This window comes from Exophiala spinifera, assembly GCF_000836115.1.
Source record: "Exophiala spinifera strain CBS 89968 unplaced genomic scaffold supercont1.1, whole genome shotgun sequence".
Taxonomy (NCBI): Eukaryota; Fungi; Ascomycota; class Eurotiomycetes; order Chaetothyriales; family Herpotrichiellaceae; genus Exophiala; species Exophiala spinifera.
The window spans coordinates 6,045,825-6,065,819 of NW_015622513.1; the positions used below are offsets into that span (position 1 = coordinate 6,045,825).

The following is a 19,995-nucleotide window of genomic DNA, read 5'->3' on the forward strand; positions in this document are numbered from 1 at the left end:
AGTCTTGCGTGGGCGAGACGGAGTGCGACACGTGACGCGCACCAAAGGCATCAAAGTTCAAACACTCACAATCTCGCGCTCACTTCTATCACTCTCGTCCCACTGCAAATCTCACTACCTTCGCACTTCGCATCTCCCGCCGCCGATGATGAATACCGTCACTAGCAAATCATCGTTCTTCGACAGGCATCTCGTGTCGTCCCCCGTCAGTAAATAGCTGATCGTCCTCGTTCCAGCAGGGTCATCCATGATGCGAATATCAGCGTGGTGAGACGGGTCTGCCAGAAGGTAGTTGCAGTATTCCTCACAAGACGCTCCCACTTCTATCGTGCCTTTCCACATGAGGCGATGCTCTACGACCATCTTCTGAAGCAAACATGACTGCGGCGTGGTGGCAGGGATTGGGCAGACTGAAGGACACCCTGTATGAGACGACTCCTCGTGAAGGGCTTCATCCCATCCCGGGCAGCAGACCGCTTACTTTCCTCGCTGCGCTTCTTCCACCACTTCTCTACTACCTTGCTCTTCTTCTCCTCGCCCCTTCGCCTCCTCCCTTCGTTGAGCGACCGCTTGTCAAAGTGCTTCGCAACATACTCGCGCTTACCGCAGGGATCCTTTTTTTCCGCCTTCCCCTTGTCTACTATGTGCCTCAAAGCATTGGACTTACCTACCAGCTCGGCCTTGTGGGCCTATATGGCGGATGCCGCGTCCTCGATGCCTTTTTCATCAGTCCCTACCTTTTCGATCACATACCACGCAGAGTAAGATACCAACACAGACCGAGGCTGGTACAAAAAGAGCTAGAGAAGAAAGAGTGGGACAAGGAATGGACAAATGGAGGAATAGACGACCCCTTTCAGCCTGGTGCGAAATCCCTAGTACCCGCTGGAAACAACCTGGACGATGCTGGTGCTTCCGTCTTGAGTGATCGCAGGTCACGACAGAGAGGCAAGGTCCTGACCGATTCCACGATGCGTGTTTTACGGAATTCAATCTCCGGACCAGCTCCTGTTCCTGTCTACGAGACGGCTTCATCCGAGACCGGCTGGCCTACAACTCTCCCGGATCGTGCTGCATGGGCCCTTGAACTTGAACTCTCAATGCGAGGTGTTGGCTTCACCTGGACGACCGCAGACATCAGGCATACCAGGAAGACATGGCTTCCCACTGTATCGAACCGCATTCACAGCATTCTCGTCCATGTCTCTCCTGTTCTGCTGGTGAGCTGGGTTACCATCAGATCCATTTACTCTCGTTATCTTCTACCCATTCAGGATGATTCCTGGGAAGCGTATTCTGCTTACAATCTATTTGACGATCGTCTTCCTATCGTGGTGCAGCTACTACTCACTGGTGCGCTTGGGGCTTTCTTGATGGCTGCCTTTTCTTTTGGACATTCCCTCTTCGCCATCATATTGCACCCACTGCGACCCAATCCAGTGGCCTTTTTCCCACCTCTGTACACGACGAGACCATGGGATGTTACCAGTGTCCGCAAGTTTTGGAGCTTTGGCTGGCATAGGCTGTTTGCTAGACTGTTCCTGGTATATGGTGTCTGGCCAGGGGAGTGGATCGAACGGAAATTGTCAGGGAAAAGTGTCCAGCAGTCAGCAGATGCTGGTAAGGTTATTGGGGCCTTCCTGAGCAGTGCATTCGTCCACAGTTTTGCCGTCCGGGGAGTACTGGCTGGGGATTGGGTGATGGCTACCGGTGAAGCGAAGTTCTTTACTTTGAACGGGATTGCGGTTGTAATAGAGGGTGCCGTGGTTCGCGCTGTCAAGAAAAGAAGACAACTTAGAGGCACGCCTGGGCGGATGTGGTACGATCCAATTGTGGGAAGAGTCTGGTGGGTGACTGTTATCTTGTGGACTGGTAGAAGCTTCGCCAGGGGTTGGGTCAAGTCGAGCCTGGTTCGAGAAATGTCTTTCTTGTGAATGTCACAGCATTGGCCGACTGCAATCATCTAGCTTTGTTTTCGGCCTCCCTTCAGAACACGATTCGCCGCCACGGGTTGTTTTGTCTTTAGCCACCTTGTCGTCATGGCAGGAAGGTATCTGACAAATGCATCGGACAATCGTGCAAAGAGTACAGCTTCGGAAGCCATTGAGTTGCCCAGTACGGGTGCACCTGGATACCCACTGCTGCCACGATTGCCTTTACGGCGAGTACCATGATGGTGGTCAGCCTTTGCACATAGTATGCTGGCACTGACCAGAGGACGAGAAGAAAGAACCCTCGGGTTATTGCCGTTGAATTCCAGAGATTCACACGCGCGAGCATTTGTTTCACCAATTGTGGACTGGCCCCGGGTCCTTGCTGCCGGTACCATACTGCCCAATGTGGGTAAAACCACCATTTGAGCAATACTCCATTGTCGAACAAGAAGAATCCGACCGCCGACAAAGCCCACAAGAGAACACTGTGTGGGATACTCAGGAACGAGTTTTCAAACGCGCAGATCGACACAGTACACAGGACAATGCTTGCCATATGAATGTTGAAGAGAATGAGAACAATCCAAGGTAGCTTGGGCTCGCAGCCAATGCGGCGAGCCACACTTTCCAGGAAGGCATTATAGTCCACCAACGTGTTGAGGTCAGGGCTCAAGAAATAGTATTCGCGCTCGGCTCTTGCGTCGATTTGTGCTCGAGCCCTGTAGTCGATGGGAAGTCTCCTGTCCCCGGTAAGCAGCAGAGCGATATAGCGGCTCAGGATCTCTGCCATCACCGGAATGCCACCTTGATGAGGTCTCGTATAGCCCACGAAGAAGAGACAGTGACCCAGTTTTGGTGGAAAGCAATGCAGAAACCATGACCGCGGGTTGAATGAAAAGCAGAACTCCTCCGAGAGCCGAATCCAGGGGAATTGTACTCCGTACCCAGTACAAAGTACTATCGCATCAAACTCTCTGGTCTCCGTTGTGCCATCGTGCATTTCAAAGGTACAATATCTCCCTGCCGACGAAATGTTGCGACTGACTATCACTCCAATTTTTCCGTCGTGTAATGCTTCACACATACGCTGGTTCTTGGTGACATACGTCGCTTGATCATTACGGATGAAGGCTGATTTGGTGGAGTCCAAGCACATGCGCGACAAGGTGTTGTTAAGTACCGGAGCATGCCATAAGAGTCTTCGGAAAAGACCATACATGAACACATTCTGCCCTGCACTCATCCTCGACGTTGTTGCTGCCTCGAGAAATCCGTTGGCAGGAAAGTCGGTCGTCTGGTTCCTTCGAATCTGTTCCAATTCATTACGGTTGTTGAGGTAACGTGGACCAACACAGAGTGGCCGTCGCAGCCAAACGCTCACATTGGGAGATACCTCACCTAGTTCGGCTGCAATATCCGCACCACTTTCTCCTCCCCCGACCACCAGGACCCTCTGCAACTTGTTTGCGACAGACCTTTTAAACTCTTCGCCGTACTGGAACGAGTGGATCATACGACCATTGAATCCACCGAGTTCAGGAGGTATTGGCTTCGGACATTGACTAGCACCTGTGGCCACGATCAGAGCATCTACTTCGATGCTGACGTCGGTCACTCCTTCATCGGATGATCGCTGGACATGCAGAGACCATGAGCCTTCGGGACTCAACTTTGCAGCAGCGACACTAGCCCGGTATTGAATGTGACGCTCGAGGTCGAAGTGGTCTGTATAGGCTTGCAAATATCTAAGATACTCTTCCGCCGTTGGATACTGCAGCCTTGAAGGATCGGGAAAGTCAGAGAACGCCATTGCCCAATTTGTGATGGTGAGGTGAAGATTCGGGTATGCTGCAGCACTGGCGAAAACACCCCCTAACCTGTCTGTTCGCTCGTAGATCGTGGCATCGTGACCCTGTTCAAGCATCTCCTTCAATGCGACCAGACCGCATGGCCCAGCTCCCACAACCACCACACGCTTCGTGGTCTTGGTTGACATTTCTGCTATGTTTCTTGGATCAATCACCCGCGGCCTCTAGTCGCTCACCTGGACTTTTTGTTTACTGGCGGCCAGGTCTACCATGGCAAATCTGGTATTTGAAATCATTTGACTAAAAAGCACTGCCTCGCCATCAGACCGGACACTCGCCGACCAGCCGGACACTTTCCGAAAACTCTATGCAACCTGTGTCTATCCACTTACGACAAGAGGACTGGATTTAAATCACGGCAAGTACCCGATCTTTGCCAAATTGGCAGGATTACCAGTTTGACTTTTTTTTAGATCTAGATACCATCATGCACTGAGTTTGCTTGGCTCCCTGATATGGCATTCTGGCCCGATCTAGCCTCGTTCTCTATGCTTCTTGGCTGTAAATGTAACATGCCTGGACGCCGCGGGGTCGATCTATGAACCGATACATCATGGAAGTGCTTCTTCTGGTCATTGCTGCTTCTCTTTCCTGGTTCTTAACCTGATATTGAACCTGTTTCCATTAATGCAAGATCTATTTCGGGCTCATGAGGTTTCCAAGGACGTATGGCGGCACCATCTCCTAGCTCTGTGAATGAGCTTCGAAGAATTCTTAGATTGCTTTCAACAGCTGTTGAAACCCTGATTGATGACCGAGATAGGGTTAATCGAGAAGAGATCGACGGCCATGGAACACCCCATATTACTGGCTTACAATCACGCACGCAATACGACGCCGTCAAAGTCATACGCTCGGCGGTGGGCTCGTTGGAGAGCCTGATCGTTGATCCATATAACGTCCTGCTGGACTTCTCTATGTCTTATTTGCAATCTAGAGCATTGCATATTGCTGCAGAGAATGATATTGCTGCAAAACTCGCGGAATCTGGCCCAGAAGGACTCTGCAGCAGCGAGCTTGCCCGAATAACCGGTATCCAAGATGAAAAACTGCGTACTGTCCCAGAGGTTCCTCGATTAGGAGCCGAAGCTTATGAGTTGTAGGTAGAATCATGCGGGTGTTGGTTTCGAATCATATCTTTGCAGAGGTCAAGGACGATCATTTTGTGAACAACCACATATCGCAAGTTTTGGCAAATGATATCGAATTCCGGGCTTTGATTGTCACAAGGTACAAAAATAGATATTTTGATATCAGGGCGAATGTTGATCTTATGTAGAGGCCAGATTCAATACGCAGCCAGCGACTTCCTTCCAAACGCTCTGTCCAAAGCTTCAAAACACGCTGCAGACAGGCCAAGCCCGAACGCATTTCAGCTGGCAGCAAGAACAAAGTTGCCTTTCTTTGAATGGCTACACCAAATGCTACCGGAGCGTGACGTGGACTGGCGTTTTCCAAACCCCGAGCAGTATCAACAATACTACGTGGGGAGTGAACATGTGAGCTCGAATGATGTTGTGATAGCTCGTCCTGAGAAAGCGTTGTTCAACGTTGCAATGGGGGGACTGGGCCAGACTCACGACCAGTGTTGCATCGAAGGCTACCCGTGGCTTGATTTGGCTGACAAAGCCACCATCGTTGATGTGGGAGGTGGAATCGGTGAGATCGAACAACCCGAGATGTGCCTTTCGATAGATTGACCCTTGTCCAGGAATGTTCTGTATGCGACTGCATTCCGTGCATCCAAAATTCAACATCGTGGTTCAAGACAAGGCACCTGTCATAGAACACGCAGTCAGCGTATGGAAAGACAAATGTCCCGATGCGATCGCCTTGGGTACAGCAAAATTGATGGCTCATGACTTCTTTCAAAGAAATCCTGTCTACGGCAGATATATACTGGCTACGACACATCCTGTACGTTGAGACTGCTGAAGAATATTGGAACTGTCCTAACAAGTAATCTTGCCAGGCATGACTGGCCGGATGAACAGGCAGCTGCTATACTGTCCAACATCCGTGAATCGATGACCTCGAGCTCCTCGTTACTCATTGCTGAGATCTTGATGGTCAGTACGCTGGGCAGTGACAAGGTTCGCGCAGCTCCTCAACCGCTCCTGGCTAATTACGGTCGTGCTATGAATACCGCACTCGCCATGGATCTCAACATGATGACAATGACCGAAGGAAAAGAAAGGAGTCCGGAAGATTTCGACCAGATTGTCCGAGCGTCTGGGCTTAGGATTGTGAAAATTTGGGAGTGTCGTGGGCTGTTGAGTATCATAGAGTGTCAGAGGGATTCATCATCCTCATCCGAGACAAAGCATATGTATTGATCGGACTCGGTTGCCTTGACCAATGGTGAAGGCAGCCCCGATGATGCGGCAAGGCTACAGGTATCTCCAAGAAGCATACAAGTGTCAAGATATCGGCCCATGCAGAAATCGATTTCTATCTGTTTTAATGATGGGCCACCATCTAGTATCGACCATGCAATCCATCGACAGAGGGCGCCCTCTGTCGCAAAATTTGGCCGATGAACCCTGGTTCCTCATATCAATGGTGGGCAGTAGGCCTTCTGAGAATTAGGAATGAGGTTCCACCATCAGTTTTGACGACCATTCTTCCCATGTCTTGATTGTAATATGCTTCTCTGGAAATCCAAGTACGAAATATAGTAAGCAGCACAGCTCAGTAGGCATCATTTTGCTGCTGCATGGAGGGCCGAGGCTGTCCCCACTACAACGGGGGCCGAGCATAAATAGTCCGCTCGTACAGTCTGGGGAGTGAGCACAAGGTTGCATTACAAGTGCACTCTACGTAAAAATAAAATTACCTTGGCAATCGATCAGACACTGAATTTGAATTTCTGGCTTCTGCCTCTAAGAAAATTCCAACGAGTGTAGTAGACGCAATTGCTGTCAGCTGTCTTTATCTCAACATCAGGCCTGGCTTCACATGCGATGACACAGGCATCCAAGGTCACCGTCCTCGGCGACGGGCAAGTAGAGATTGCGACACCGCGTCTCCTCTTGCGCGCGGCCCGAGAAAATGACGTCGACTCCTTGCACGAGGCGTTTTCGAATCCGGAGGTCATGAGGTACTGGTATGTTAGTTCTAATCGCGCCTATCCTCGTTTAGTCAAGATGTCTACGAGGGCGGGTGTGGATGGTCTTGACTGTGACCGAGGCTCACTGGTATGCTGTAGGAGCACTACTCCACACCCTTCAAAGACAGAAACTGTCGAGTGGCTATCGAAGATGATATCGTCGCCTCAGAACGGCGTCACGGACTTTGTGATTGCTCTACCTACCAGTCATGCCATTGGCAAGATCGGAGTCTGGCAAGACAGCGAAATTGGTTTCCTTCTTTCACGACAAAGCTGGGGGAAGGGATTTGCACGAGAAGCTATGCTTGGGATATTGGAGTATCTATTCGTGGATCGAGGCTTGGTGGAGATCACGGCCGACATAGATCCACGAAATCGTCGGAGTGTATCGGTTCTCGAGAGTATGGGATTTGTGAAGACCGGATTCAAGGAGAAGACATGGGAAGTTGGCGGCGAGTGGGTTGATAGCGTCTACTACGGCCTGGCAAGGACAGCATGGGAGCAAAACAAAACTGTGTCTGGACGGTAGCCATCGGTCTATCGGTGTTAATTACTGGAGTCCGCAAGAATCTAAAATTACCGACACACCTACTCCAGTTCGTCTATCCCGCCATGCAGGACAGGGTGAAAGGTTCTCAACTCTTGCAGAACCGCACAGACTCTCTCAGCGACCAAAATGTCCCTTGAATCGTTGGTGGACGCCGCTCACTCATGATGTCGCTTGCTCCAGAATGCCGCAGCACCCAGCGTACTCCGAAACACTTTCCACCCTGTGGATAGATTCTAGTGGCGATCGCCGTCCTGCTGTTGACGAAGACCTCGAGCACACTGGCGTCGAAGAAGACGTGTAGGTCCAAGGTTTCCGATGTTCCATTGGCGAAGGAGAAAAGCGTATGCTTCGCTCTTTCTGGGGACGTGTTGATTCCGGGATCTGTTGTAGATCGACCTCGGTCTATTGTTACGATCTCCTCGACGGGAGAGAAGAGAATTGAGGTAAAAGTTGCAAAGTCTGCACTCACATCAGTGTCTGTGGCACAATGTTGGCGGGTTCTATACTCATCCTTACCTTCGTCATGAGCGATCTCCATCCCGACGATGGCAGACTCCTCAACCCCAAAGCTTCCTTCAAACTCCCACTGCCTCTTCATGCCCTCTTCAAACCAGACCACTTGATCTGTGGACCTGGTGTGAAGTTCATGGTTTCTCAGCAGGGACAATCTCGGATCGGGTGAAATGCCTAGAACCTTTAGGTTATAAATGCCATTAGCTTCCAAAGAGCCAACACAGCCAATATCGCAGATCCTACTCCTGAGGGCACCAGTGACATTGTGCAGGGATCTCATGGAAATGGCCCGTGGAACGGATAGACATCCGCTCCAGCCTTGCTGCGCAACCCGCCCTGACGACAGATCTTCTTCAAAGATCCACCCAAAAGTCACAAAATTGCCAGTGACAGGGTCTTGGAAGCCGTTGGAGGCGTAGTAACAGCCATGATCGAAGTATCCGCCAAAATCGTAATGCATTCGTACGCCGCCTTCTTGTTGACCTAACGAGCCAGACATCCACATTTGTTTATGCTCTTTGATCAGCTCACTTCGTTCTTGGCCTTCAGAGGAGTTTCTAACGCCCTCGACACCAACAATCAAGATTGAGTATGCGGTGCCATCCGAGTCTACCAAGTCGACAAAGTTCGCAACTTCCCAGTTGACACCGAAGTCTCCTGACCAAGGCGATGGTGAGAAGTTGACAGAGATGTCGTTCATCGGGCCTAAATACTCCCATCTAGTGATGTCCATTTTATCTAGCTCGTATAGAAACACCGTTGGCGATCGTTGGTGTATCGATCCCGAGATGATGCCGTACAATCCAGGTTTTGAGTCATTTTTGCCCAAGGCTCTGTCCAACGCTTTCCATGGTGCCACGAAAGGGTCTCGCCAGCCTCTGACGGACGATCCAAGGTCTGTGGGAGGTTCAGAGAGAATGGTGTTGTTTGCTGTCCTGATCCATGAACGGCCGTTGTCGGTAGATATCGCCAGATGAAGCTGCTCGCTTCCACGGGTGTAAGGTTGCTTGTATGTTATAGGCAGTTTCTGAGCAGACGTGTAGAATGCCACTGTGGTTGAACGGTCACTGTCGGTGGCTTCGGAGGTATCGTTTGAGGCATGGCCCCTTTGCAGCATGCATCCCGTGAAAACGCCACACCGGTCCATGGTTTTCGTAGGCTCCATGGCTGGACTGTCAGAGACATCCCAGTTCACAAAATCGAGGGACAATGCAGACCCCCAAGACATGTTCCCCCATTTGTAGTCATAAGGATTCCACTGAAAGCCCAACGAGTAGATTCCTCTTTGGGGATCGTAGCCCGGAGCGCAGGGGTCATTGAGCCATCCACGGGGAGCAATGAGATGAAAGCCTGGTCGCCATCTGCGGAAGCCAGCTTCTGAACGCGGCGTTGAAGGCCTGGAGCTGAATGCGCTTGACGTTGCAGTTGTCCCAAATTCCTGATCAGATAACTCGGTGCTTCTTACTGAACTCGCTGTGTTAGCGTAGTCATCTACTGTGTTGGGTGAAGGAGTAGAATTGCTGATTGCACTTTCATCCAGAGATGAAGGTTGTTCGACAGCGCTCATAACTGCCTACTTTCTGAGGCTTCGGGTGCCTGATTCGACTTATAACTGGCTCACTCAGACAGACCACTGCTTCAACGAGTGAGAATGCACCTGACCTTCGAATAGTGGCCGCAGGAGAAGTTTTGGAACATGGCGAACGAACGTAGAATGCCCGTCTGTTTAGACTAAATGCCGGCGATTTGAGCTCGCTTGGAGGTTGGCAATCATGAGCATACAACACAAATTACACGGGATGGCTCACCGAGATACCAGTCCATTTGCACAGTGGTCGGAAGGTCGTCGGACGCGCTCGGGCTGACTCGGCAGACTGGGGCCAAACTTTGACATCCTTGCGGACATCGTGGGGCCCCTGGAGTTCGTTCGGTCACTCACGGACCCGGCCTCTCAATAATGTGGGAGTGTGACCTAGATGCCACGCCACTAAGTAACTAACTAGTGGCTGTAGTGTGGCTGTCGTGGGATGACGGATTTGCTGTCCTTCTGCCCTCCATGGTGTCTTGATCCATCAGTGTGCTGATTCGTAGGCCCGTCGCAGCGCAGTGGTACACGGATGCTCATCGCCTCCTAGTCGACAGAGAAGCTCCAGATATCGGTCGAGAACCATTTGTGAATTCTGGGTACTGATTTGTGTCGATGTCGCAGCGTAAAATTGCAAGCTCATTAGTACACCCATCGCAAGGTCATGGAGACGTTCAATCTGCGGATGTCAGTAACATGTTGGCGCATCGTAAGGCACCTATTACTGCGTACCATTCCATTGCCGTGTACTTCAAGAACAAAGTCCCCGACACGGTTACACTCGTCCAGCACGCGATCTGCTATCACTGTCGCATAAGACGGTTGCATGAAAGTCAAAGAGGAGCTTTCTGACAGCGCATCGTGTGTCAAACAAGCCGTCCACAGCCTCATGAGCAGCCATTGCTGGAGGACATAGCAGTCACCCCATTGCACGTCTGTCAGAAATGGTGGTTGGGAGTCGGACTTTGGGTTGTTCGCTTTAGAACTAACTGGCCTGAGGTTATTACGAAGAACGCGGTCCTCGGCTGGCGAGTGAAGGGCAGCTTCGATGGCCTTGAAGACCCTTTGTACTCGGTCAACGGTGAGTCTATCACAGTTGGACAATGATGGTGAACAGCTGTTATTCCAGCAGGGGATGACTTGCTCGTCGACAGAATCAAATAGTTTCATAAGCTGTTGTAGACCCAGCATTGTTGATAGCACACTGTCATCATGGATTGTGATTCCACCTGCTGACTTGTGTTCTATTTTCTGCACGTCTTGGTATATATCGGCCATTCTCTCCGAAGTTTGACCCGTGAAACTGATATCGTGGTTTCTCTGCAGGGCGTAGCCACTAAACATCCCTATCAGCTTCGGCTTTTAAGCAATGGCGCGTCATGTATGTATCAACGTGCGAGACTCACCGTTCGGTCACCGAAAGTATGAGGAATATGCGGAGCCTTTGCCCTCTTTCAATCGGGCTGTATTGTTTATAGGTTTCAGGCTTATGCACTCCAAGAAGACGCCCACATTCGACTGCTTCTCTTAATCGCAACCATGCTGCCCTCTGAAAACCCATGGCAAACAGAGCGGCAAACCATGGGGTGATCAGTCTCACCCATCTCATAACCGAACGAAATGATACGTACCATGAAGAAGCTTGTGACTGTGGTGGTCTCGAGATTCTGCTGTTCGCCAAAGTCATAGCTCGTTCTCAGATTCGCGGCCGAAGCCAGCATATCCTTTGCAAGACATGTCCGCGCCGCCATGGAGTTTCGTTCCTTTCGATACACTGGTCCAACCACGGCGAGTGAGCACAAGCCAAGAATCATGGCAGCGAAATCCTTGTCCGTGTGGTGCCTCCGGAGCATGAAGTCACGATAGAGACCTTTATCGACAATGGGGAGCGTTGCATGCAATCTCTCAAAAAATACTTCAAGCCATTGCAAGATGTCTTTCTCATCATACTGGAGCGGCCATTTGCTCGATGTGACAGTAGATTGCGGTGAGTGCAGGCTGGTTTCAATGCCTAACGGGCTTTGCGGAGACGTGTGACTGCCAATAGCAGTTGCAGCAACTGTGTACGAGTTAAGTCGCTCTACATGGTCGAGCGACTGCTGAGGGACCATTGCTGGTACATCCGAGGAGAGAAAGCAATCTGGCGTTGGTTGGCCCCACGCCGGAGCGCGGTCGATTGTGACGGCAACGTGGTTCAGGCTATCATTGCCCAGATCGAGGATGACTGTATCTCCGGGCCTATGGCTAGCGTCTGACTGATTTCCCTGAGTATCGGCCGAACCTGTGTAAAGAAGATTTGTGATTGACTCTTCTGCATCAGGTGATGAAAGGGAGACGCTGGAAGATGTTCGGAAGGTTGGTGGCTCTCTTTGTGAGCTTCCGGCCTCTTGGAGGTCTTCATCATCGAGAGTATGAGCTTGCGCAAAGTCTTGCGTCCCGCGAAGCAGTTCCACTCGTCTGCAAACTACGTTAGGCGGTCTGTTCGGCTTGAGAAGGTCATAGCATGCCTTCCCCGGGTTACCCTCGGAACCCTGTTGTGCGCGAAGGAACAACCGAACTTCATTCTCAGACATCTTGAACAAGGGTGGCTCCCATCGCACTGAAGATGAATTAGCCTCATGCAAAAGGTGAGTACTTAGGCAGATATACCTTCATCTTACGAAAGCGACATTGATCGCATGCGAACTTTGTCCGGCTCTCGCCTAAAGCCATCCTAACAACGTCCCAACTATCTGGAAGGGCTCTGTACCACGCATATCACAGCTTTTGTTGTGCCTTCATGACCACGCCTCGTAATATTTGGTATGCACTGCGCCAGGAGCCGAGAAGCGAGGGTTCTCAGTTGAAGAGGGTTGGACACGAAGGAAGCCTTGTGAAATTGCTGAAAGCGTTTAGATATTGGCACGGTTAGCGTCAAGCTGTAACCTGACGTTGTGGCTAAGACAGGCGTACTCAAGTGAAATTTTCAGCTAGAAGACCGCTTTGATAGACGTCCCAGGTCAACCCCGCCGTGGTCGGATGTGGGGATCGGGTGGCTCAGAAGGCTCGCGGAGGCAACCAAACTAAACAACTACTCGCGTGAATCTCTCCTGAGTTATACCATCTGCACGGCCTATGCTGCAGTCTGTTGCGACCAAATCTTCAGCATTTTCAATCACGAGTCTGTCGCTTTTTGTGTGGGCTCAAGAAGCGGCAGAGAAATATCACGTAGCCTCAGCGGTTTTGTCGCCATCTCACTTTCGATTTCTACCGCAGTTGACACGAAGCTGGACGCTGCTCACGGCAATACTCAACTACCCGGCTGTGAAGAACAGGAGAAATGAATGTGGGTAGACGGAGGGAAACGCTTGCGATGTGTCCCTCGCTCGTGTCTAGGCACAATCTCGTTGTTGTTCTACCCGCATATGCGGGAAGGATATGCCGCGTGGTTCGTCTGAAATCCCCAGTCTATTAGTCTCATGTGGCAAATGAGCAGATACTGAGGGTTCTGGGGTAAATTCGACAAGGTGTGCAATCGTCCAAGTAGTGGGTCAATCGATGGATCTCTTGACCATCCGAGCACAAGCCGAGCATACCTATTCCGGGGAGAGCGTCTAAATGGAACTGGCCTGTTGAACTGGCCTGTTGAACTGGCTAATATCAAGCCAGACACTACAAGTATTCCGAGGTGTCAGCGAAAGCAACTTTGATCAATGCAAAATGAAGTAGAAATCTATCATTACGCTTCTGGATACCATCAATTTTGAAATCTCGCCAACAGCACCTAGAAAAGACAAAAGAACTTGTCCGATCAGGGTGGTGCTGGCGCAGGGTTTTATCAATACTCTGACTACTCGAAAGTCTGAGCATGGCGTCAGAAGTATTCGTCCATCCTGCACTTGGTACTCTTGTGGGTATATCGAGGGGCGACGACATCGTACAATTTCGCGGTATCCCGTACGCTGAGGTCCCTGCCCGTTTCCGCCAGAGTATATTGCGGCCACGACTTCCCAAAGAGCCCTTCGACGCGCGTCAGCCAGGACCTTCATGCCCCCAGACAACAACCCTTCCCTTTCCCCAGTATTGGACGGGACCGTTGCCCCCGGATGGAGTGAAGCTTGATCGGCCTAAGACAGACGAGTTCAACTGCTTGAATCTCAACCTCACGATACCGCGTGCGGGGATAATAGGTACCCAGAAGCTTCCTGTACTGGTTTACATCCATGGAGGCGGGTTCATGGTGGGCTCATGTAGCGCGCAAATAGCTGGCAGGGAGGTATGGGATGCCACAGACCTTGTTCGCCGCAGCTTGACCACTGGAAAGCCCATAATCGTGGTCAGCATCAACTACCGCCATGGTCCACTGGGATTCCTCGCATCGAATGAGCTGACTGAATTCAATCGACAGCACGGTGAAGCAGTGGGAAATTACGGACTTCACGATCAGAGACAAGCGCTGGAATGGGTTTCAAGGTTTATAACTGGGTTTGGAGGAGATGCTGACAACGTCACGATCGATGGCGGCAGTGCCGGTGCTGTCTCCTGCCACTTTCAAACATTCTTCCCACATCGAAAGTTCAAGCGTGCAATGCTGTTCAGTGGTACTTGTCTCGCTCTAGCGGCCATGCGACTTGAATGGCATCAAAAAATCTTCAACACGTTCGCTCAGAGATTCCCTGGAGCCGGAAGTCCCGTGGAGCGTCTCCAGAAAGTCTCTCCCGATGTTCTGACGCATGATGTCGTTGGAGTCTGGTACACTCCCCTTATTGACGGAGAATGGATAGCAGGCCGAACGCTTGCAGAACTCAAGAGCATCGAAGTCCCTCCAGAGTTTCTCATCGGCTCCTGTTCTTTCGAACAAGACCTTACTCTAAGCATATTACGCCCGCCGCCAATATTGTCTCCTACAGACGCAGACAAATTCATGCGGACAACTATAATCTCTATACTCTCTACCCTCGGCCTCACGACATATCCAGACACTCTTCTTTCACAAAAGGTGCTAGAGCTCTACAGTATTGCGGAGAGCGAGAGTAGCCCAACCAAGCAGTTCGCGGCCTGGGCTCAATTTGTTGCCGAGTTGGTATTCAGAATCCCACCGTATCATGTGGCCCTCAACCACACCGGTAGCAAGACATACGTTTATGAGTTCCAGGCAACATCGCCATTTCCAGGCTGGGACCTCGGGTTTGGCAAAGCAGGCCACGCGGTCAATGAATTATTACAATTCAACGCGGGGGGAGATCTGGTCGAACAAAAGCACCAAGCGGCACTCAGCGGTGCTGTTCAGGAGTTACAAGACGTAGTGGTTAACTTTTGTCAGGGTCAACTGCGGTGGGAGCCGTTCGATACGTACAATAAGGAGAGATTGGGTCCCGTTTATACACTTACGAACTATGGACGGGGAAGAAAATACGGGAGCATTGGCGATGTTGTTGGACTCGATGTTTTGGGGAGATGGAAGGCCATATTAGAAGTATCTGAGAGATAAACATGGTATCTGGCGATACTTATCGGTAGATTTCAATACAGCTTGTCATCTACTCTCAGACTGTTGAACGGATCTTGCAACTGCTTTCTTTAGCTCCTACGATGACTGTATGACGAGTTCTTTTAAAGGACATGCCCGAATCTATAATCGGCTGTGCTGTTCAAGACCAGGACACGCAAATAACTCCACATGCAACATTCATGAATACCCGGTAGGGTACCAAACCCACACAGGGCGCACATGTATTTTGAGAATCTCGGGTCTCGGCCTCGTCAACCAATACTTAATAAGTTTCATCTAGAGGCGTGGACTGTCTGTAACCCCCAAATTATTGGCTTTGTATTGGGCGCACGGAAGCATCTCGGATGCTGCTCGGTACATGCGGAGCTCACTTTTCGCTCATCGCCAGGAATCTGGGGCTCCAGCTCACCCACATTTTCCTTTCACACCTCCATCCACCAAGCGATATTTTGCAATTTTCACAAACCTGCTCCGTATACTAGGCCGAGCTCATTCCGACTGCCTGAGTGTGGTTTCACTTTGGAGAGGCTGCTCTGGCCAAGTGGTTGCTTCGGTCATGGAGATACATAAAGACCCCTGATCAACCCATGTGGAGTGGGAGTTCCCAGACCATAAGCTTCTTTAAACTCCAAAGACGTTAATTAATATTTGTGTATCCTCCCTGCGCAAGGCGATTCTTGACCATGGACAAGAAGATATCCCCAGAAATCCAGCATGTCGACGAATATGGTCGCAATGTTGTCTTGTCATCTGAGACGGCGTCGGAGAAAGTGTGGAATCCTTTGCTTATTCTGTCTTGTGTTGCATTTGGCTGCACGTCTATCCTCTTCGGCTTCGATGACAAGGTTATCTCACCAGTTGCCGCCATGGAGCAATTTGTAAGAGCTGCCCGATCTTGCAGTGTGGTATCTTGCCCCTTGCAATGATGCTGATTCAACAATCGCAGGTCGAAAAGTTCCAAGGTGGTGATTCCAGCACAGGGGCCCTTGTCTTGACTGCCAGAAACCAAGATCTTGTCTTTTGCCTGCCTTTAGTAGGAGCAATTCTTGGTGCTATAGCAGCATCGCCCTTGACCTCACGATTTGGCCGGAAGTGGGTTGTAGTGGGTGTTTACTCGCTCTCTTATGCTGGCACTGTAAGTTTTCCTGGCGTTTGCCCTTGCTGTGGATATCAATTGATATCTTTCTCTCCCGTCAACCCCTCCATGAAGCTCATACGTATGTCAGTTCTTACAAACCTTCGCACCGGTTCTGGGAGCATTTGTTGTTGGCCGCTTCTTCAACGCCATCATGATCGCAATCGGGACGACAGTCTCATTGCTATATCTCTCGGAAATCGTCCCCGCCAAGTATCGAGGCTTCGCAGTGACGTCCAGCAACATTTTCAACCTGATAGCCGGTGTGATCGCGACCGTTGTCTGCAACGCCACATATACACGATCCGGCAGCTCCTCTTTCCGGATCCCTCTCGCAGCTCAAGCAATCATGCCCACCATTCTGATTCCACTGACCATCTGCATTCCGGAGTCTCCACTATGGCTACTGGGCAAAGGTCGCGAAGAAGAAGCTCGTGCCAACCTGAGGAAGATTCGTGCTTTTGGTGACATACTGGTCGACGATGAGCTCCGGGTTATGAAGCTCGCCCTGCACGAAGAACGAGAACTCTCATCTGGAGTTAAGGTAACTGACCTGTTCACCAGGGCCAACATCAAACGTACTATTGTTGCCGGATCTATGTACTCAGTCAACCAGGTTTCTGGGGTCATTCTCTCGACAACCTACGCTACAGTTTTCCTTACAGCGCTCGGTGTCGGCAATCCATTCCAATTGACGGTTGCCGCATCATGCTGTACTCTTGCAGGTACCTTGATTGCACCACTGATTGTTGATCGAGTCGGCCGCCGAACCATCGCAATCGGGGGCTTGAGTGTGCTGTTGACCATTGATTTCATTGCCGGTGGATTGGCTTTCAAAGCACATGAGTCGACCTATGCCCTGGGTATTGCTGCGCTGTCTTTCATCTTCAACGCCTTCTGGGGCGCCTCGTTCTACTGCTTGTCTGTTACTCTTCCCACAGAAATTCCTACCGCAAGACTCCGGAACATGACGACTTCATACGCTTTGGCGTGTGCCTACACAACCGCCGTTATCACTACCTTCGCTGTTCCTCAACTTGTCTCTGCGGATGCAGCCAATCTCGGAGCGAAAACCTATCTAGTTTTTGGCGGTTGTGTTGTCTGCATCTTGATCTTCTACTATCTGTTCCTGCCCGAGACTGCCGGCCGAACGTTTGCGGAAATTGACGAAATGTATGAGCACAACGTCCCAGTGCGCACGTGGAGGAAGTATCAGACATCAGCCGCTGCACGTCAAGCCGTCGTGGTGAAGACTTCAGTTGATATTGTCACCAAGGCTGACGAAAAGGATGAGGCGGCAGAAAGCCGATTGTAATCTATTGCCTGCAACAAGATGTCTTGATTGCTGGCTTCAGATGTAAGTCAGGTCATGGTAGCCTACGCCGTTACAAGACGATCTCGGTGGTATCCCAGGTAGAGAAGTCTGATTGATCTCAAATCTGAAGAGAGGTGGTGAACGGCAATGTGGAAGACACCACAAGGTTAGAGCATCGCCGAAGAGATCTACATAGTTTTTGGAGATTGACTTTCATGGGGTTTATCTAACTTTATCATTTGGATCGAATGTTTCCTTTGATCGCCCAGATCTGGTGTTGCGCGCAGAGAGAAAGGCAAAGAGGTCGAAATCGATCTTTGGTAGGTAAACTGAGAACTTTCTTGCATTGTGCGAAGGATTGCCGACGAGTGGAGTGCCTTTACGTGAGTAAAATGTGCAAGTAACACCTAGTCAATATCTGCTGTCAGTAGTGCATGAACAGCCTCGAGGAGGATAGTTCGAGGCTCCCGGAAGTGCATACCCGAACTCGAATGCATCTACCATAATGCAATAATAAAGTTTCCTCGTGGCAGCTGTGGTGAGCACGGACTGTTATCACTTTTGTGCACAGATCCGGCCTCTGATCGTTCTAGAACTCGTTCGCGTGTCTGGCTAGCTGCTCCGGACTATTCCGATGCCAAAGGACATAGTTCACCGGGCACTCATCAAAGTGTCGCACAAATCAAGAGTGTGAGGAAACTTTTGCTTCCTGAAGCCCAACGCATTTATTTTATTGACCAGATTTGAATGAAGGCGTCAGGACGGAAACCTTGAGAGTGCGTAGCTCCTGCACATACTAATTTACTTGAATCCTCACCCGAACGATTAGCGGTTGGTGAGGTATAACTGAAGTAGCCCCCTATGGCGACCCATACTCTTCGAGCTCTATATTACCTGTTTACTGTCTACACAGTGACAAAATGCAACAGAATCTCTATTGCCTCTTGAAAGCTCGGATCGCCAACGGGAATCTTTTCACCTAGGGAAATGAAAGCTGCCCACACTCTTCGTCGCATAAAACCGGCCGTCCGTGCGCTGAGACCGTTGAAGAGCGAGTGTGCGACTCTCGCTTCTCCGGTTTACGTGCACCATGCACCTATCTGCGAGCCGTACCGTAACCACGAGGCATTCAGCGAATGGCAAGGGGTTTCCGACTCAACTTGCCAGAAGCGGCTGCTTGATCTCTGGCTACCTTCCGGTTGCAGAGTCCCGGAGCATCTGCTAGAGCCCAGATTGCCCACAGCCATGTTGTAGTGTCCAGTCCATGCATCGATAATTGGTCGACCCAGCTTCTCGGAACGTCCACTCCAGGCGCGATGACGACCGCATTCTCTATTTTCATCGCGCTGCTGCAGACCTTCTGTCCTGAGCTTGCAAAGCTTGTCGGACGAGCATAAGCTAACTTATGCCAGCGCCAGGCCCACGGCCTCGAGGTTGAGCCCTCTTAGATTCATCTCAAGAAAAATTCTTCCACGAGTCTTCCTGTCCGGTAACTCTATAAAGTGAGCAACATATCTACGCTGTGGCTGGTCAATCACAGTCACCAAAAAGCTATTGTTCCACGTTTTGAAGTCTTCTCAGACCTCCAAAATGTTATTCAGCAGAACTGCGTTGGTTGCTTCGCTTCTCGGCGTGGCTAATGCTGTCCCAGTTGCTTCGTCCTTGAGCTGTGTCGACGACGCCAGTGACGGCCAGTCTTACAATGGCTTCGTTGTGCAGTGTGGCATTGATTATAACGGCAACGACATGGGCCTGGCTTGGACATCAACATTCGAGGATTGTATCGATACTTGTGCCTCAACCAGCGGCTGTGTTGATGTCTCTTACTCCGGCACTGCTTGCTACATGAAGAGCGGTATCGGCGTGTATACCATCAACGGTGTTTGGGGAGCGGTAAAGGCAGCCACATCTACCCTAACATGTCCCAGTGCAGATGGCCAAGTCTACGACGGCTTCACAATTGCGTGTGGCATTGATCACGTTGGTGGAGACCTAAGCAACTTCTACGCCGGGAGCTTGAATTCGTGTTTGGATACCTGCTCGACCACTGCGGACTGCCTTGGTGTCGCCTATGCCGCTCCATATTGCTACATGAAAAGCACTATCAATGAGCCCTCCAGCAATCCCGCCATCATTGCTGCTACGCTCCCTCCCTCTAACACTGGCCTTTGTGCGAACGGCAACACTGGAACGTCGACCTATTCGGCTGGTGGAAAAAGTTTCAACGTTGTCTGTGGCTGGGATTACTATGGCTACGATATCTCGAACCAGCAGACTAAAGACCTTGAAACTTGTATCTCGGTTTGCTCCTCCGATGCCCAGTGCAATGCAGTATCATGGACAGGTGCATGGTGCTATCTCAAGAGCCAAGCGTCTACTGGCTGGGCCAATTCCAACGTGATGGCCGCAGCTATCGCATCGACCAGCTCGACCAGCTCAACCAGCTCAACCAGCTCAACCAGCTCGACCAGCTCGACCAGCTCAACCAGCTCAAC

At 50.7% G+C, this 19,995-nt stretch overlaps 8 protein-coding genes across 8 annotated transcripts; 5 read left to right on the top strand and 3 right to left on the bottom strand.

Annotated features, from left to right (window-relative positions):
* Positions 1-377: 377 nt before the first annotated feature.
* On the top strand, positions 378-1,934 carry PV08_02219 (uncharacterized protein; the record flags this gene model as incomplete). The annotated part of the gene is made up of 1 exon (XM_016376579.1): positions 378-1,934. The coding sequence occupies one exon, from the start codon at positions 378-380 to the stop codon at positions 1,932-1,934; it is 1,557 nt and encodes a 518-aa protein (XP_016241855.1).
* Positions 1,935-2,037: 103 nt separating this feature from the next.
* Positions 2,038-3,930, bottom strand: PV08_02220 (uncharacterized protein; the record flags this gene model as incomplete). The annotated part of the gene is made up of 1 exon (XM_016376580.1): positions 2,038-3,930. The coding sequence occupies one exon, from the start codon at positions 3,928-3,930 to the stop codon at positions 2,038-2,040; it is 1,893 nt and encodes a 630-aa protein (XP_016241856.1).
* A 540-nt stretch (positions 3,931-4,470) lies between these two features.
* Positions 4,471-7,440, top strand: PV08_02221 (uncharacterized protein; the record flags this gene model as incomplete). The annotated part of the gene is made up of 7 exons (XM_016376581.1): positions 4,471-4,855; positions 4,906-5,032; positions 5,082-5,461; positions 5,514-5,719; positions 5,797-6,048; positions 6,775-6,908; positions 7,011-7,440. The coding sequence occupies 7 exons, from the start codon at positions 4,471-4,473 to the stop codon at positions 7,438-7,440; spliced, it is 1,914 nt and encodes a 637-aa protein (XP_016241857.1).
* A 106-nt stretch (positions 7,441-7,546) lies between these two features.
* PV08_02222 (uncharacterized protein) lies at positions 7,547-9,541 on the bottom strand (the record flags this gene model as incomplete). The annotated part of the gene is made up of 2 exons (XM_016376582.1): positions 7,547-7,920; positions 7,978-9,541. 2 exons carry the CDS (start codon positions 9,539-9,541, stop codon positions 7,547-7,549), a joined length of 1,938 nt encoding a protein of 645 aa, XP_016241858.1.
* A 505-nt stretch (positions 9,542-10,046) lies between these two features.
* PV08_02223 (uncharacterized protein) lies at positions 10,047-12,132 on the bottom strand (the record flags this gene model as incomplete). Its single annotated transcript, XM_016376583.1, has 4 exons — positions 10,047-10,238; positions 10,292-10,895; positions 10,966-11,108; positions 11,191-12,132. 4 exons carry the CDS (start codon positions 12,130-12,132, stop codon positions 10,047-10,049), a joined length of 1,881 nt encoding a protein of 626 aa, XP_016241859.1.
* A 1,274-nt stretch (positions 12,133-13,406) lies between these two features.
* Positions 13,407-15,029, top strand: PV08_02224 (uncharacterized protein; the record flags this gene model as incomplete). Its single annotated transcript, XM_016376584.1, has 1 exon — positions 13,407-15,029. The coding sequence occupies one exon, from the start codon at positions 13,407-13,409 to the stop codon at positions 15,027-15,029; it is 1,623 nt and encodes a 540-aa protein (XP_016241860.1).
* A 704-nt stretch (positions 15,030-15,733) lies between these two features.
* PV08_02225 (uncharacterized protein) lies at positions 15,734-17,500 on the top strand (the record flags this gene model as incomplete). The annotated part of the gene is made up of 3 exons (XM_016376585.1): positions 15,734-15,928; positions 15,997-16,185; positions 16,277-17,500. The coding sequence occupies 3 exons, from the start codon at positions 15,734-15,736 to the stop codon at positions 17,498-17,500; spliced, it is 1,608 nt and encodes a 535-aa protein (XP_016241861.1).
* A 1,590-nt stretch (positions 17,501-19,090) lies between these two features.
* PV08_02226 (uncharacterized protein) lies at positions 19,091-19,901 on the top strand (the record flags this gene model as incomplete). Its single annotated transcript, XM_016376586.1, has 2 exons — positions 19,091-19,801; positions 19,872-19,901. The coding sequence occupies 2 exons, from the start codon at positions 19,091-19,093 to the stop codon at positions 19,899-19,901; spliced, it is 741 nt and encodes a 246-aa protein (XP_016241862.1).
* Positions 19,902-19,995: the final 94 nt, after the last annotated feature.